The sequence below is a fragment of the Lolium perenne genome, chromosome 3 (genome assembly GCF_019359855.2).
Source record: "Lolium perenne isolate Kyuss_39 chromosome 3, Kyuss_2.0, whole genome shotgun sequence".
Classification (NCBI taxonomy): Eukaryota; Viridiplantae; Streptophyta; class Magnoliopsida; order Poales; family Poaceae; genus Lolium; species Lolium perenne.
Window position 1 is genome coordinate 221,641,270 of NC_067246.2, and position 16,295 is coordinate 221,657,564.

General features: G+C 42.5%; 1 protein-coding gene across 1 annotated transcript; it reads left to right on the forward strand.

Annotated features, from left to right (window-relative positions):
* The first annotated feature begins 7,677 nt into the window (after positions 1-7,677).
* LOC127343447 (uncharacterized) lies at positions 7,678-11,100 on the forward strand. Its single transcript, XM_051369582.1, has 2 exons — positions 7,678-10,589; positions 10,673-11,100. Exons 1-2 carry the CDS (start codon positions 7,685-7,687, stop codon positions 11,059-11,061), a joined length of 3,294 nt encoding a protein of 1,097 aa, XP_051225542.1. The 5' UTR covers positions 7,678-7,684; the 3' UTR covers positions 11,062-11,100.
* Positions 11,101-16,295: the final 5,195 nt, after the last annotated feature.

Genomic DNA, 16,295 nt, shown 5'->3' on the forward strand with positions numbered 1-16,295 from the left:
TTAATTTGATTCAATGAAATTCAATACTGGTCCTTTGCTAGAATTCAAATAGTTTCAAATACACTGCACCAAATTTGACCAACTTTATATTGTTGGAAAGCCTATAAAATGCTCAATCCAACCACACTGGGTTCAAACCAATAGCTATTGTAGATTTTGAATAGTAAAAAGAACAAGACAGAGAGTTTTCAGGATTCAAATAAATTTATAAAATCAACCCTAAGGAGTTTTGAGGTGAATCCAATTTCTATAATTCACATTTCAACCCCTCTAATTTAATATGCAAAAATATGATATGGGTACTGTGTATGGGCTAGAACAAAATATTGGCTATGTAGTCAATCTAGCCCATTTAAACTATTTCAAATTTAGGATTTCAAATCTATGAGGTGTAGCACCTCCTTTAAATCATTTTCCCAAGTGTTATAAAGTAATGTGATGACCTCTATTGCATGGTCTCACACTTGCTCACTTGAGGATATTAAATCAAATAGGATTTAAATTGCATGAGGTATAGAACCTCATTTAAATCATGTTTATCAAATGATAAGTGTGAAGTTTTGACCTTGGTCAACATGTGAGCATACCTTGTTATTTGAGGAGATTAAATCTTAAGAAGATTCAATGAGAGGAAATTATTTCTCTAAACTAAAGAGAAACCCTAATCCACACTTTAATAGGAGGAGTTGTTTCCCAAACCCTAAGAAGAAAACCCAAGCATAATTTTTGGATAAATGTTAAGTGATGAGGCTAGATCATTGGTGTGAGCCATTAAGGCTAATTAAGTCTACTTAAGTATTGTTTGGTAATTGTATCCTCGTATTCGTTTATAGACGCTAGTACCGGAGACTATCAAGAGGAGGAGGTCTACTTTGAAGAAGAGGAAGAGAACTTTGATCACTACCCAAATCAAGGCAAGCTAGACTTTTGCAAGATAATATTTTCCCATGTGCAAGTTAACACTTGCAACCCCTACTATACCAAGTTACTAGTGTAAAATACCATGGCACTAGTATTGGTGTTTCAAGTCTTACTTATCCAAACCCAAGTTTTTACCTTGCTTTACTCTTTACTTTGTTTATCAAAGTTTACTTATTGTATTCTTACTTAGTGTCTAAGTATTGAGTATTCCAAGAAGTGTCACACTTAGCTTAGTCAAAACTATGGTAACACCCCTCATGACTAGTTGCTAGTGCTAACTAAAATTGACTACTCTAGATGGGAACTTGTGAAAACCAATGACTTTGAAAACCTTGAAATGAGGAGTCATTCTATTGAAAGATTTTGAAGGTAAAGATGACTTGTGAATGACTTGGTGAATTTTACAAAACTGATGGTTGGGTTCGGATGCGATAGCATTCCAATTCTTAAGTACCCCCACAATACCTGAATCTGGGTAAAGCTTAACTGGAAACTTATGTATTTTAGTATGGGTTCCCTCTGAACAAGCATCATAAGGGTTATGCCGAGGCTGCCTCCATTGAAAGTGAAATGACATGAAATGAGGTGAATGTCCTACCCAAGCCCTGTGCAGTTCCCGGGTTGGCGGTTTGCTCTCACCGGGAGGCCAAGCTCATGGGGAGAGGTGCCTATACTAGAATATGTAAATGAAAGGTTAGGATTGGCAGTTCGCGCACTGAGTGCGATAAATCAGTGCCAGTTACCCCTGATGAACTATTGCAATTGTTGTGGCACAAGTGTACCACCTCTGTAGAGTTTAACCTATTCGAATAGCCGCGTCCGCGGTCATGGACAGTTGGAAAGGCCATACTGTTCCGTCATCAGAATTTTTCTAAGAATATGAATGGTGACTTGTGAATTGAATTGAAAGGTGACTTTGACTTTAAATCACAACTGAGTTGTGGGAATGACACTAATGTTCCCACTTGAGTTAACTTAGGCAAATGAAGAGGTTTTATTTACTAAAGTGCTTATGAAATAAAACTGACTTTACGCAAATGAAACTAGAGCTTAGAACCCCCCTTACTATAGTTGATAATACTTACACTAGTATTAGTTTGCGAGTACTTAAAAGTACTCATGGCTGTGTCCCTGGCTATTCAAATGGCCAGACTATGAAGATGAACCCCAGTACCAGGATGAAGGACAGCAGGACGTCTACGACAACTAGGACCACTCCTGACGTCAACAGTTGCCTGTGGAACAGATGGACCACAACCGCTACTTCGCTTCCGCTATGTGTTTTGTAATTGATCAATAGATCAACTATTATTATAATGAGACTGGATCATGTGATCTCTTTTTATTCGTAAGACTATTATGTGTTGTAATGAATGATGTGTTGTGATATCAATCTGTTATGTCTCGCAAAAACAATATTCCTGGAATTGCGAGGAATAGCATAATAAGCATCTGGACTTAAAAATCCGGGTATTAACAGAAGGTGTCATCTAGTAGATGTAGATGCCTTTGGATCAATTACGCTAGTTGTTTGTTTGCAGAATAATTGTAAGCCCCGTATCTTTTTTTTTTTGAAATGGAAGCCCAATGATTAATGAATGACTATTGTTTCTGAAAAAAAAGCCCACGTTACAGCCACCGACATTTTAGGCTTGTCACTTATCCTAAGTACAGGGTAGGAGTATATGTTAAAAACATCCTAAACTAGTGGCTTTCTATTAGTGCCATCCTAAAATATGTTCTTTGGTGCAATATTCCTCTAAATTTGAACACCAATTAAGTCTATCATGCTATCATTTTGAAATATGGAAAGAATAACGCTAGCTCATATTTTTATATAAACACTTATTTCATATAATTTGTTGAAACAATTTTCAGTTCGACATATTCCCGAGACAGAAACAAAGGTGATTAGGGCTTCTCTGCCTCCCGATGTTGAGCCGATCTACCTCACCTCTTGTGGGCTTACGACCATGGAGGCACTGGTTCCAGGTTAGGATATTTCCTATGTTGAGCCTACTCAGATCAATTCTCTTTCGCCTATTGGCCGCGGTGGATTCTGGTCCTTGTCGACGGGGGTCTCAATTTTTTTTATGTTTTCATAGTCTCCTTAGAGTTTGCGTCCTACTCGGAATGGCATGGGGATGGTGACTTCCGAAAGATAGAATAAAGTCCACCCCGCCTACCCCATATCTCGGTTAAGCGCCTTGCGTCATTGGAGGGTGTGGAGGTTTGTCTCCGGCTGATCTCGCTGGAGTTGATCCGTGTCCCTTCTATTCTACCCTTCTCTTCTTCCTTTTGCGAGAAATTCACCGATCTATTAATAATCATCAATGGTAGTACAAATAGCTCAAAACGTAAAGAAAATTACAAATTGGTACTCGGACCACCTAGCGACGAGTGCAAACACTAGCACGAGCCGAAGGCGCGCCGCTGTCCTCGCCCTCCGATCTCGCTGGAGTTGGTCCGTGTCCCTTCTGTTCTACCCTTCTCTTCATCGGTGATGGTTGTTGCTCTTATGCGGGGGTTCTTTGCCCGGCTCCAATGATGGAGGGGCTAGGGCGATGGTGTGTCGTTAGCTTGTTCGAATGATTGTAGTCGTCGCTAGGTGGTTCAAAGACTTGTTTATAATTTTTGTTACTTTTAAGATTTTCTACACTAACGTTCAAGATTATTAGTATATTGGTAGTTTTTTCGGAAAAATCAAAAATTCGCTCGCCCATCTTGCACCCTTGCGGACTGTAGGCAGCGAGACACATGCGTCCAGGGTTCCGACTCACTCCAGAGTCCCGGCTCTGGTCAGCAGAGATTTGGTCAATCCCCCCGGCATTCGTCGGCGCGTGGGCGTCGGCGTCGGGGACGGGTTCGTCCCGACACCATCGTCATCAACGTACGTAACGCTTGTAATCAATTCCGTCGTCAGTCGTCACCAAAGCCATACGTACGTCGTCGGTTGTCTCCATGTCTCGTACTGTACTCTTGTTTCATTTGCAGTTGACTGGTGTATGGTAAACGGCCCCCACGAGCGACAAGTGGTGGAATAGCAATTGGAAATAGACCCAGAATGGAAAAAAATCGGCATATGCCCACGTACACTAGCAGTACTGCTCACGTTAGAACATCTCCAGCCGCATCTCTCAAAAGGATTTAGGGGACGCCTGCCAGAAAAACGTCCCAGTCGCATGCTCCAAAGGCCGCTTCGCTCCGGACGTCACTCAAATATTGTCCGGCGTTCCTAGCTCATCTCCTGTATATAGAGGCTCCATCAAGGACACCGAACACGACTTTTACACTTGCTTTTTTTGGAGGTCGCGTTTGGGGGACGTGGCTAGGAAAGGGACCTCCTCCAAACGAAAATTTCTTCCGGACGTTCCCCAAACGACTAATCCGACGCTATTGTCGGACGTTGTTTGGGGGATGCGACTAGAGATCTTCTTAGATGTCTATGAATATCCCTTCATCGAGATACAACCCATATCATGTTTCAAGGAAGGCACTGCCTTAATATAGAGGAAACACAGCTTGTGTGTTCTTGAAAAGGATAATATTTCGGGAAGGCAGTAGTAAGCTAATTATCACCTCCAAGATGCATAGCTTGTCGTAGTAAATTTTCGGTTGTTGTCGCAATCCCGGGTTCACTTTACACCGTTTATGACACACATGCTCATGGGTCCGTTGCATGATCACTTTGGCGCCCCAAGCTAGATCAACCAGAGACCAACACGGACATATATCGGGTCTTGGAACCTCTCTCCCATAACCACTCTTAAATATGTTAAATCACGTAATCGATCCATAATTATAAGCAAGGGAATCAACTTTTATTGCCGTAAAGGAAAAAAATCACCCCTTTCCTTTATATATGGTCCACCAAGTAGCATTCACAACCTATTCTGAAATAAGGCAACCCGAGAAATCAAGGGATGCCCTAAGCCTTGTAAGTCGATCATGGTCTGTTCCCATAACCGATGTGAAACTTAGGCCTTGTTTGTTTGGGCTGGAGCTTGAGCTTTTACTGCTTTTGGGTCTTTAAAAGCACAAGCCCAGCCAAACACCTAACTTCTAGACATGGGCTTCTACAAGCGCTTCTCACATTTACACTTGAAGCCCATAAGCACGTCCTGGGGTACTTCCTGCAGCTTCCCGTGGCTTCTCGCTTACAAATCGAGAAAAAAAATTGCATCTTGAGGAAAAAATTCAGATTCTTAGTTAATTTATATTTTTATAGTAAAATCTTTTTAAATAGAAAATAATAAGGAAAATAATATTTTTTATTATTAAATAATAAGGAAAATAATAGTTTTATTATTAAATAATAAGGAAAAATAATATTTTTGTTATTATTTTCTATTTTACATTTGACCAGTCTACCAACAGTCCTGGATGCAGTTTGGCAAACAACAATTTTACATTTGACCAGAGCTGGATGTAGTTTGCCAAACAGCAATTTTACATTTGACCAGCCATCCAGCTCCAGCTGCTTCTCAGATCTTACCAGCTCCAGCTGCTTTTCGTTCAGCTGCAGCCCAAACAAACAGGCACTAAACCCAACAAATCTCACATCAGTCACATGGACCGGCTTAACATAGTTTTTTTAGCCTATCTACTATGCCCGACTACCATGAGTACACATGCAGTTTGCATCCGGACACCTAGGATCTGATAACAATTGTAGCGTTTGTTATCGCAATATCCCATGTCGATTTCACAGTGTTTGCTACCCATATGCATCAAGGGCCCGCTACATGAGTGTGTCGGTCCTCCAACCCAGCCCAACCAAAAGACCTACCCGAACTTACTGGCCCACTCCCCCCAAAAGACTAGCATGTTATGGGGCACCTTTAGCCTTATAAGTCGCCCTTGAGTTCCTCCTACAACCGATGCGGGACTAAACCCAACAAAGCCGATATCAGGTTCATCCATCCATTTCAACAACATATTGCCAAGAATCAGCCGGGACATCGATGGTGCACATGGAAAAATTATTAGAAAAGAAGGAAAACAACCAAATGTGTGCAATAAAAAAACATCCAATAGCGCCCTTCACAACACACAACGATGTGTAGACATCACCTTCACCACACCCTAAAGGCTAGATCATGGGGGTTTCCACCTTGAAAATCAAGTTTGAGCAAGTTTGAGCTATCTACAAGCAGTGTCACAAGGAACACTATGGAAGCAACGCCATTCCTAGGTATAATCAATAAAGACCAGACGTAAAGTTCTCACCATACACTATTGTTCAGTCATTGTTGTGCCCTTCATGTCCATACTGCCTTCAATGTCACCATCGTGACAATCACCGCCCGCTGCCTCTCTGCCACACGGTCGTAGTTGCACAAATTGCTACGAACCCACCCAGAGCCCTGCCATAGCTCGTTAGCCTCACTTACTTTGCCCAACAACAGCAAGGAGGCTCGGAGAAAGATAGGGGATGGAGCCATGGAGGAAGAGGATCAGGAGCCTCCCATCAGTGGCAGATCCAAAGAGTGGCCAGGGTGCACACACTCTTTGGCTTGCAATGAGAGAAGAATGGGATCTGCCAGCAGATGCACTAATCAAGCCTACAGGAAAAGAGTGGTTACTCCAGCTACTCAATGCCATACCGACGATGCAACGAGCATGCACGATGATGACACTATAGCGGATTTGGCATAACCACAATAATAATGAATTAACACATGAATAATGAATTAACACATGATAAACCATGCCCATCTATTGAGGGATCTAGGAGATTTCTGGTGAGCTATTTGTCGCCGTTAAAGCTTGGTGGCACTCCAACTCCGTTGTCAATGTCCAAGGCACTAGGTGAAAGGTCATGCCATGTTGGTATGAATGAAATGCATGGGTTCACACACATACACGCGCGCACACACACATACATCAAATCTAGAAGTAACCACGTCCATATATAATGTTGACCCGGAACAATTCTAGAAGAATAGTTTTCCACCCCCTTGCTCTTCCCACTTGAAACAAGAAAATAAGGATTTGCAGTACAGCAAGAAAACGGATGCGCTAACGCGCGACAGCTTTCGCCTAATTGCTCAATCCGTTGCTTGTTTTGCTCTAACCAGCTGAGCTACCAGAACCACTTGCCTAAAGTCTCTTTTCTTCATTGTCCAGAAAAAAAAAATACTGTAAGACGTGAATGACTACTCATATATAAGTCGTTTATAAAAAGCAACCAAAGAGAGAATCCAGGAAGCCAGAAAAGCTATACTACCATCAACCTACAATCTGACCATCGTCGATAACGTAAACTTGCGCAGTCTAGTGAACCTAAATATCCTGCGAAAAATGATGTGACAATGCATGCGAATCAGAATTCGCCCCACGTCTCCAACGGTCAGGATTGACTCCATGCATCTAGATGACGAAAGGCTGAACGATTGTTCTCAAATTATATGTATTATGTGATTCCCTCCGATTCAGGTACCTGGACCTGGTAAACGAAAGAGCTTTGGCATTTCTGATTTCTAACTTCCAAGATCCAAGAACCAGCCGTGTGCAACCAGCTGCATATGAGAAGGTCGTATGGCGCTTCCTCCCATTTTCCACGAGTACTACTGTACGGTATGCAACTTGTTGACTATTTAACCATGCAACATCCAAAATAGGGCGCAACTTGTAGTGAGGGTTTATTCTCCCTTCAGTTATCAGCCACTTGAGCCTACTGATTGCACGTCCACAACTCCATATAAAACCAGCACACTGCACGTCCCACATTACCTTTACCAACGTTCAGTTCTTCACCACTATGACTCTCGTCTGCACCCGCATGGTGGTGCTCCTCGTGTTACTGATGCCATGTGCCGCCGCACGGCTGGCACCCACCCGGCAACAGCAATCCAACACCACAGACCTCGCCGCTCTGCTCGCCTTCAAAGCACAGGTCAAGGACCCTCTCGGCATCCTCGCCAGCAACTGGACCGCCACCGCATCCCCTTGCTCGTGGGTTGGGGTTTCATGCGACCGCCGTGGACAGCGTATCACCGGCCTAGAGTTCGACAGCGTGCCGCTTCAGGGTAGCATCGCTCCGCAGCTCGGCAACCTCTCCTTCCTCTCCAGCCTTGTCCTTAGCAACACTAGCCTTGAAGGCCCTGTGCCGAGTGAGCTTGGTGGGCTGCCTTGGCTCCAAAATCTTGTCCTTTCATACAACAGTTTGTCAGGTACCATCCCCTCCACCCTTGGCAACCTCACTAGGCTCGAGGCTCTTTATCTTGGTAGCAACAACCTCTTCGGAGGGATCCCACACGAGTTCCAAAATCTGAACAGCCTTCAATTGCTAACATTGTCAAACAATGACTTGAGTGGGTCAATACCATATGGCCTGTTCAACAACACACCCAATTTGGGTATAGTACGTCTTGGGTCGAACCGGCTGACAGGAGCAATTCCTGCAAGCATCGGCTCCTTGTTGAAGCTTGAGTCGCTAGTCCTGGAAGTCAATCTTCTTTCAGGACCCATTCCTCCAGCTATCTTCAATATGTCCCAGTTGCAAGCCATAAGTATGACAAGGAACAACCTCTCAGGTCAGATTCCTGGAAATGAGAGCTTCAATCTCCCTATGCTGGAATTTTTCTTTCTCGGTCAAAATCATTTTGATGGACCTATCCCGCCTGGTCTTTCGGCATGTCAGAACCTTGCTCAGCTCTCCCTTGAAGTGAATAATTTCACTGGTCCTGTGCCATCATGGTTAGCAACAATGCCCAACCTCACCATAATTTACTTGTCAACCAATGGCCTTACTGGAGAGATCCCTGTGGAACTGAGCAACTGTACTAGGCTTCTTGGTTTAGACCTCAGCGAGAATGAGCTTGAGGGAGGGATCCCACCAGAGTATGGACAGTTGAGAAACCTGAGGTTTATAAGCTTTGCAAACAACCAAATAACAGGTTCCATTCCTAAGTCCATAGGTTATCTTTCTAACCTCACTAAAATAGATTTTTTTGGGAACAGTTTGACTGGATCAGTGCCACCTTCATTTGGGAGTTTGCTCAATCTTCGTGCCATCTGGCTCGATGGGAACAACCTCAGTGGGAACCTCGACTTCTTGTACATGTTCTTAAAATGCAGGAGCCTGAAAATAATTGGTATTGCAGACAACAGATTCACCGGGAGGCTACCATCCTACATTGGAAACCTTAGCACAGTCCTCGAAACTTTTAGAGTAGATAACAACAGGATCACCGGCACCATCCCCAGCACATTGGCCAACCTTACCAACTTATTGATTCTGTCTCTCAGTGGAAACCAGTTGAATGGGACTATCCCCACATCAATTGCTACAATGAGTAATCTCCAAGGACTCGACCTTTCCAACAATAGCTTGTCTGGCACCATCCCAACAGAAATCAATGGATTAACAAGCCTAACAGAGTTGCATCTTGATATCAATAGACTCAGTGGCTCCATTCCAAGCAGTGTCAGTAGCCTAAGCCAGATACAGATCATGACACTGTCCCACAACTTATTGTCTTCAGCCATACCAACCAGTTTATGGCAGAATCAGAAACTAACTAAGCTTGATTTGTCACAGAACTCTTTCAGTGGTTCCCTCCCTGCTGATGTAGGCAAACTAACTGCAATTATCATGATGGATATATCAAGCAACCAGCTGTCAGGTGGCATCCCAGCTTCCTTCGGCGACTTACAGATGATAACCTATTTGAATCTGTGTGGCAATTTGTTTGAAGGATCAATACCAGATTCACTTGGAAAGTTACTTAGCATCGAGGAGTTGGACTTATCCTCCAATGCACTTTCGGGTGTCATTCCGAAGTCCCTGGCCAATCTCACTTACCTTGCCAACTTGAATCTCTCTTTCAACAAGCTAGATGGGCAGATACCAGAAGGAGGTGTGTTCTCCAACATCACCCTCCAATCATTGAGGGGAAACAGTGCACTCTGTGGCCTTCCGAGAGATGGAATAGCGCCATGCCTTAACAGAAAACACTCCAGGTCAAAACAACGGCTGCTGCAAGTCATATTACCTGCAGTAGTGACACTTCTTATTTTAGCTGCTTGCGTGTACATGATGGTCAGAAGAAAGACGAATAAGCAAGGAAAGATGTCAGCATCTTCAGACACAGACTTGCTGAACTACCAGTTGATCTCATACCATGAACTCGTCCGTGCAACAAGCAACTTCAGTGATGATAACCTGCTAGGGGCTGGAGGCTTTGGTAAAGTGTTCAAAGGCCAGCTAGATGATGAGTCTATCGTTGCAATAAAGGTTCTCAACATGCAAGACGAAACAGCTTCAAACAGCTTTGACACAGAGTGCCGCGCACTGCGAATGGCCCGTCACCGGAACTTGGTGAGGATAGTTACCACTTGCTCTAACCTTGACTTCAAAGCACTTGTTCTCGAGTACATGCCCAATGGCAGTTTAGGTGATTGGTTGCATTCAAGTGAAGGCCGGCACATCAGTTTTCTAGAGAGGCTTGGAATCATGCTGGATGTTGCAATGGCAATGGAGTATCTACATCACAGGCATTTCGAAGTTGTCCTTCATTTTGATTTGAAGCCGAGCAATATTTTGCTTGACATGGAGATGACTGCACATGTTGCTGATTTTGGAGTTTCCAAGCTGCTGTTTGGAGATGACAACTCTATCGTGCTAACAAGCATGCCCGGCACTGTAGGATACATGGCTCCAGGTAATTTCCCTTACAAATCTGATAAATGTTTCATATCGTTTTCATATGATGTAGCTCACCGGTTTCCTTTTGGCACGGAACAGAGTTCGGATCAACAGGGAAAGCATCACGGATGAGTGACGTTTATAGCTTTGGGATTGTTCTCCTTGAGGTCTTCACAAGAAAAAGTCCGACAAATCCAATGTTTGTTGGTGAGTTGAGCTTAAGGCAGTGGGTTAGTCGAGCTGTCCCTCACAAACTCTCAAGTGTCACTGACTGTAGCCTACTGCGAGATGAATTAAGGCATGGCATAAACCCGACAAGTAATCCATCAGAAGAGAGGTCCACCATCTTGAATACTTGCCTAATGTCCATTGTTAAGTTGGCCTTAGTTTGCTCAAGAACTGCACCTGATGAGAGAATGCCAATGGATGATGTGGTTGACAGATTAAACAAGATCAAGTCAAATTACTGTTCTAAGCTAGCAAATTAAGGGAGTGAAACTTGTAACTTTTTTGTTGTTTTTACATTCTTGGAGTAGATTTGTAACATCTTTTTCCTCAATAAAATTAAGAAGAACACCCTGCTCTACTCATTACAAGAAAAAGAAGCAGTAAACCAACAATTGACATGTAATCAGGGGTGGTTCTAGCTTACCTCCAGCCCAAACAGCTGACTCGGCTTTCAGGTGGCACTATGCCTCTTTTTCGCAGTGGCGCCGTGCGCTTGGAAGAGGGCCTTGGTGGGCTGGCGGCAGCTCAACCGCCGCGTCTTATGCTTTGATCAGGATTTTTCAAGGAGGGATGTGTGCCTCCTCGACGTGGTGTCACCCACTGGACGTGAGTTTCATCCCAATGGTGGTTAGGCAGACGAGCACACGGACATGAACGGACGTGGCATGCCCAAATGAGTCGTGGCATTGGAGGTGCCCTTGGGTACCTCCTTGTACACTGCAGCATAATATACAATCCAGTGTCCACTGCAGCATACTTACCTAGTCTCCATTGTTGCTCAAGAACTGCACCTGATGAGAGAATGCCAATATGGATGATGTGGTTGTCAGATTAAACAAGATCGTGTCAAATTACCGTTTTCAGTTACCAAAGTAGTAAGGGAGTTCACTGATTGGAACTTGTATTAGTAAGAGAGTTCACTGATTGGAACTTGTATTCTTTGTTTGGCTTTACCTGCTTCCGGGACAAGATAATGCCAATTGAGAATTCTTACCTGCTTCCAATGGATGACGACCACCTTGTTACACTCCTCATCACAATAAAAAGCACCACTGAACAATAACATATTTCTCTGAGATCAGCTAAAAATGATACATGTCTGGTATAGATTACTGTAGAAAATAATGACGTGCTACCACATCTGGATTACCACAGCTAATTGAACATGCTTACAGTTATATACCCAGGATCGACATTGACGGTATCATGAAACAATTGCAATGATGTACTAGTCTCATGGTTTCATTTTGCGAGGTAAGTCCTCCGTCCTTAAATAGGTGGCATATAATTTCAGTCACAAAGTCAACGGTTTCTAAGTTTGATTAAGTATATATACAAAAATAAGAAGATTTACAATATCAAATCAATATCTATAGATCCACCATAAGATATGTTTTCTCAAAGTATTTATTCAATATTGTAATTGTTAATATCCCCTTCTATATATTGGTCAAACTTAGAATTAATTGAATTTTTGACTAAATTTATATGACAGTTATTTGGGGATGGAGAGTAAAGTGCTATAGTTGAGACGTGCAAAACTAGGGCGAAAACATATACCAGCATTTCGGATGTGTGATCTCCATATAGCATCGCATGTGTGATTGTCGTCCTATAGAACTTACCTTTTAGCTTTTGTGGGACCTACTTGTCACATAGGAAAAATAGTAAGATGCAGCCGTTAAAGGACCGCTCGGGCAACACCCTAGGCGACATCCTGGAAGAAGGCGTTCTTCCGCCGATCGGCGGCAGGTCCTGGCGAAAGGACACAGATGCCGCCTAGAGGGGAGGGGGTGAATAGGCGGTTAAAAACTTTTTTCAAGATGGCCTTAACAAATGCGGGATAAAACTAGTGTTTACTTTGTCAATCCCAAACCTATATACTACGGTTCACCTATGTGCCCCAACAACTTATCCTAAGCAAGATAAACAAGTATGTGATAGTAACATATATATCTTCAAGCATGAAGGCTATCACAAAGTAAAGTGCATAAGTAAAGAGCGGTGGCTTAGTGCTCCCGGCACGCGGGAGACAATGATTTAACCCGAAGTTCACACTCTTGCGAGTGCTAAACTCCATTGGAGAGGTGCGGTGGCTTAGTGCTCCCAAACGCCACAAGAGGCCTCACCTTGAGGTGTGGTTGCTGGATGCACACCAACGCCACAAAAGCCTCACCCCAAGATGAGGTAGTCACACCACACACCAAACGCCACATAGGCCTCACCTTATTCTCCAGTGACCTTCGCCACAAAGGCCTAGGTCACGGTTCCACTAAGGGATTTCCTTCGAGGCGGAAACCGGGCCTTACACAAACTTGGGGCACACATCCACAACTTAATTGGAGGCTCCCAACAATTCACCACAAAGGCCTCAAAGCCGTCTAGGGTTCCAAGAACCCAAGAGTAATAAGCTCCTCACTTTTACTTCCACGAATCACCGTGGAAAGCTTAAACCAATGCACCAAATGCAATGGAAGTCCCTCACTCTAAAATTCCACCAAAGCTACAAAAGCTATTGGGGGAATAAGAGAGGAAGAACAAAGAAAATTCACAAAGAACTCCAAGTTTCTCCAAGATCTAGATCTAGGTGGTTCCCTCACAAAGAGAGGGTGAGAGGGATTTGATTGGTGAAGATGTAGATCTCCTCTCTCTTTTCCCTCAAGAATATGCAAAAATCATGGGAGGAATCAAGAACTAGGGCAAGCTTTGAAGGTCAACAATGGAGGGGAGAGATGGGGAAGAGCTATTAGCCCAAGGAGGAAGAAGGGGGTCTTAAATACCCCTCCCAACAAAATCTGACCGTTTGGGGCTTCCCAGGCCGGATTATCCTGCCCCCGACATGAAAAATCCGGCCAAAAATCCGAGGTCTATACAGGGGCTCGCACCCAAAAGTCCTTAGACGTTTTTTCGTGGGCCGGATATTTGCAGATAATCCGGCCCCGAAATATTCGGCCTGGAGAAAACTGGCAGTAACAACAACACGAGAAAGACCATAACTTGAGAATCCCGACTCCGATTTTGATGATCTTGGGCTCGCTTCGAAGCTAGTAACAAGGTCTACAAGATCATGAAGGTAACCATCATAGTCCAGCAAGGGAGGATAGAAATAAATGATGAAAGGTTTGACCTATCTATAAAGGACATACCGGTAAAACCTCCAATATCGAAAATGCAATAGAGAATGCATATAAAACCCGTTTTCGATGAACTAGAGCTTGTCATGGAGATTACCACAATATCTAAATCCTCTCATGGATAAGAACCAAGAAAGATGACGCTAATGATGCAAAGGTTTGAGCTCTCTCTCTGAATGATACGATGAAATTACTCACTTGAGAGCCCCTCTTGAAGTACGGCTATCTATCCTAAAACCCGGTCTCACAACTAACACCATGAGACCGGTAAGAAATAAACCCTATCAAGATCATACCTTTGCCTTGCGCATGTTCCACTTGAGTTTGATGATGACGATCTTGTCCACCTCAAGATGGAACACCTTTCTTGATTACACTCTTGCAAATTGTTCCCCCATACTCCCATGGGAGAGACTCTTCTTTGGGCATGTCTTCACATATCCAAGAACACCATATGGGTGGCAAGCTTCAAGCTCATGATCTCTTCGAGATGGCTCATCTTGAACTTGCACCTCATTTCTTCTTTCTTCATTATGTTGATGTCTTGAAGATACGCATGAGAGCTCACTTAATCTTCTTCTTCAAGACATACTTGTCACTTGATATTCTTCATGATTACCATATGGATGGCAAACTTCAAGCATATGATCTTTTCTAGATGCTCATCTTGAACTTGCACACATGCACACCATTTCTTCTTTCGCTCTTATGTTGATGTCTCGAAGATACACTTGAGGGCACACTTCATCTTTGTCTTCAAGATATACTTGGCACTTGATCTTTTTCATTTGCTTCTTATTGCAACTTTGAAGCCAACATATGGTTCAAGCATTGCCTATGGACAAATCCTACAAATAAAACTTAATGCAAACATTAGTCCATACGGATTGTCATTAATTACCAAAACCACACATGGGGGTTCCACGCACTTTCAATCTCCCTCATTTTGGTAATTGATGATAATCTCTTTAAGAGGGTTTATAGAAGGAATTTAAGTAACCAACAAGTTGAATACATAGAGAAAATTCCCCCATAGTATATGCAGGTGTGAATGAACTTGAATTTCATTGCATATAATGGCAATCAAAGCCTAGTGGAGTTTTCTCTAAATATTCAACCAAGAAGGCAACAAGATGCAAAGCCTTAAAGGCAAATGCTTAAACACAAAGGAAAGATATTATCCAAATTGCCTTAATTATCCAAATTCCCTTAACCCTCCAAACTTCTCCCCCATTGGCATCCATTGCCGAAATGCGCGAAAAAAAATTTAGAGAGGTCAATATAGTGAGAGTTCCTCCATAAAGTGTGCATTTCTCATATTGTGAGTGGAATCAAATGCACGTATCCAATAACGAATACTCGGAAAGATTCAAACTATAACGAAGATCAAAGATTGGAAAAAGATTACAAAGGCAAAAGGCTTCACCAAAAGAAGCAAGTAATCAAATGAACCAAATGAAAGATAGATATTATGATAAGATCAAGAAGATTGCTCTACATAATATTAGGAAGCTCACCAAGATTTGTGCACAAAATAGATAATTTACATTGGAAATATGGGTGCACAAACATGGAATCATCACTCCCATAATATCATTCAAAGCAAAAGATACCAAGTGAAATAAACTCTTATGATCACCGCAAGAATGTACTTTAAATAAAATGGGGAAGCTCCCCAAGATACATGCATAAATTAGAATGTTTCATTTGAATACAATATGCATAACATGGAATCCTTACTCCCTCATTACCATTTAAAACACAAACATTCGCAATAGTAAAAAAATTAAGCTTAACACGCGCAACAAACAAATGGTTGAGTTACAAGTAAGAGGAACCATAATAAAAGGCATGACAAGGGGAACCATAATAGTAAGAGGAACCATAATAAGATTGCTCTACAAAATATTAGGAAGCTCAACCAAGAGGATACGTGAAAGGCATGACAAAACATATTATAAGACTATTACAAGGATGAGCAAATAGCATCATCATAGTCTTCAATGAATTATATTGCTTAGCATGGTCAATCAACACACAACAAATAAATAAGATATCAAATGGAGATGTATCATCTCTTACGTGTATAAGTTTCTCTAAGTGGACAATATCACGAAGATGTTTATCCACAAAGTAACATGTACACAAAAAAATAGATACACGGGAAATCGAACTTGATATCCAACACGAAGTCATGCAATATACCAATAAGATTTTTTGCTTAATAACATGGCCAAAGGCTCAATTTTATCTTATTGTACATTAATGAACTTCAACCACAAACACATCAAATACATCACAAATATCAACAAGGGATAGAAGATAGTTGAGATGCTTTGAGAAAGGCAACAAGTATCGCA

What these genes read in the sequence shown, in the direction of transcription:
- LOC127343447 (XM_051369582.1), top strand. Translation starts at nt 7,685, where the DNA reads ATGACTCTCGTCTGCACCCGCATGGTGGTGCTCCTCGTGTTACTGATG. An exon ending in TGTAGGATACATGGCTCCAG is followed by an intron (nt 10,590 to 10,672) that starts GTAATTTCCCTT and finishes GGCACGGAACAG; the next exon opens with AGTTCGGATCAACAGGGAAA.